This window comes from Lampris incognitus, chromosome 9 (genome assembly GCF_029633865.1).
Source record: "Lampris incognitus isolate fLamInc1 chromosome 9, fLamInc1.hap2, whole genome shotgun sequence".
In the NCBI taxonomy this organism is placed as follows: Eukaryota; Metazoa; Chordata; class Actinopteri; order Lampriformes; family Lampridae; genus Lampris; species Lampris incognitus.
Window position 1 is genome coordinate 2676930 of NC_079219.1, and position 2500 is coordinate 2679429.

General features: G+C 45.8%; 1 protein-coding gene across 1 annotated transcript in view; it reads left to right on the top strand.

Annotated features, from left to right (window-relative positions):
- Positions 1-1790, top strand: part of iglon5 (IgLON family member 5) — a 70836-nt gene extending 69046 nt beyond the window's left edge. The window contains exon 9 of the mRNA XM_056286075.1: positions 1693-1790. Within this exon, the coding sequence (XP_056142050.1) occupies positions 1693-1790 (98 nt within the window). The remainder of the gene's footprint in view (positions 1-1692) is intronic.
- Positions 1791-2500: the final 710 nt, after the last annotated feature.

A 2500-nucleotide genomic window follows, 5' to 3' on the forward strand; every position in this document is an offset into this window, starting at 1 on the left:
GCTTCAGACCCACAGAAACAACCAGAAAACGCTTCAGACCCACAGAAACAACCAGAAAACACACTTCAGACCCACAGAAACAACCAGAAAACACACTTCAGACCCACAGAAACAACCAGAAAACACTTCAGACCCACAGAAACAACCAGAAAACACACTTCAGACCCACAGAAACAACCAGAAAACACTTCAGACCCACAGAAACAACCAGAAAACATGCTTCAGACCCACAGAAACAACCAGAAAACACGCTTCAGACCCACAGAAACAACCAGAAAACACACTTCAGACCCACAGAAACAACCAGAAAACACTTCAGACCCACAGAAACAACCAGAAAACACACTTCAGACCCACAGAAACAACCAGAAAACACACTTAAGACCCACAGAAACAACCAGAAAACACTTCAGACCCACAGAAACAACCAAAAAACACACTTCAGACCCACAGAAACAACCAGAAAACACGCTTCAGACCCACAGAAACAACCAGAAAACACACTTCAGACCCACAGAAACAACCAGAAAACACACTTCAGACCCACAGAAACAACCAGAAAACACACTTCAGATCCACAGAAACAACCAGAAAACACACTTCAGACCCTCAGAAACAACCAGAAAACACTTCAGACCCACAGAAACAACCAGAAAACACTTCAGACCCACAGAAACAACAAGAAAACACACTTCAGACCCGTAGAAACAACCAGAAAACACTTCAGACCCACAGAAACAACCAGAAAACACTTCAGACCCACAGAAACAACCAGAAAACACTTCAGATCCACAGAAACAACCAGAAAACACTTCAGACCCACAGAAACAACCAGAAAACACACTTCAGACCCACAGAAACAACCAGAAAACACACTTCAGACCCACAGAAACAACCAGAAAACACTTCAGACCCACAGAAACAACCAGAAAACACACTTCAGACCCACAGAAACAACCAGAAAACACACTTCAGACCCACAGAAACAACCAGAAAACACACTTCAGACCCACAGAAACAACCAGAAAACACACTTCAGATCCACAGAAACAACCAGAAAACACTTCAGACCCACAGAAACAACCAGAAAACACACTTCAGACCCACAGAAACAACCAGAAAACACACTTCAGATCCACAGAAACAACCAGAAAACACTTCAGACCCACAGAAACAACCAGAAAACACTTCAGACCCACAGAAACAACCAGAAAACACACTTCAGATCCACAGAAACAACAAGAAAACACACTTCAGACCCACAGAAACAACCAGAAAACACTTCAGACCCACAGAAACAACCAGAAAACACACTTCAGACCCACAGAAACAACCAGAAAACACACTTCAGACCCACAGAAACAACCAGAAAACACACTTCAGACCCACAGAAACAACCAGAAAACACACTTCAGACCCACAGAAACAACCAGAAAACACACTTCAGACCCACAGAAACAACCAGAAAACACTTCAGACCCACAGAAACAACCAGAAAACACTTCAGACCCACAGAAACAACCAGAAAACAGGTGCCTCTCACTGTCTGCAACAAATCCAGTGTGGTCGCAGCCTGGTATTCGTTGTGAGGTACCATGAAAAATGTCTCACTTTCTGTCTCTCTCCTTTTGTCTCTCTCTGTCTCTCTTGTCGCCACTCCCTCTCTCTCTCGGTTCCTCTCTCCTCCTACAGGGCCGGGGGCAGTATACGGGCGAGGAATCGCTGTCCATGCAGGGATGAGCGTCGGCGTCTGGCTCGCCCTCTTCATGTGTCTTCTGCTGAAGGTCTAGAGAGCTTTGCCCGGAAGCATTCCCAAACAGCCCCCCCTCCCCCCACCCAGACCCTGTCCCCATAATACCCACCCACCCACCCCTCCAACCCTCTTCCCCTTCTGTGGAAGAATGAAGGAAATGAGAATTCTTTAATTATGAACCCATCACTGTGAACAAAAAGAATATGCATTATTCAAGGAGCCATTGACTCATCACATTGAAAACACTCCCACTTTATCCCCCCCCCCCCCACCATTACACCCCACCATTACCCACCTTTTGTTCCAGTTTCCCCTGCATCACCTTCATCACATCTCTCTCTCTCTCTCTCTCTCTCTCTCTCTCTATCAGTCTCACTTTGTCTCTCTCCCCGAAGGCCTTGCGGACTCGTCTGGCGAGGTCCTTCTTCCTCCTTGTGTTGTTTTCACCATGTGTGTGTCACCGGGCTGGTGTTGATAGCTTGTGTGCGTTAATGATGATGATCCTGTCAGCAGTCAGTGGAGAAACTAGGTAATCTAATGATCGGACGATAATTTATGTATGTTTATGCGTAGACTGACTCACCTGCAACGTATGCCTTATGAGAAATATGATACTTAATATAAATGGCAGTGCGAATGATATTTATAGCAATGGTAGTGATGATGTAATGCCAATGGTCACGTGACCTCGCTAAAAAGATATCCGGTTGGGCACCCGGCGAGGTGGCATGGCAGCCGCTGATCACA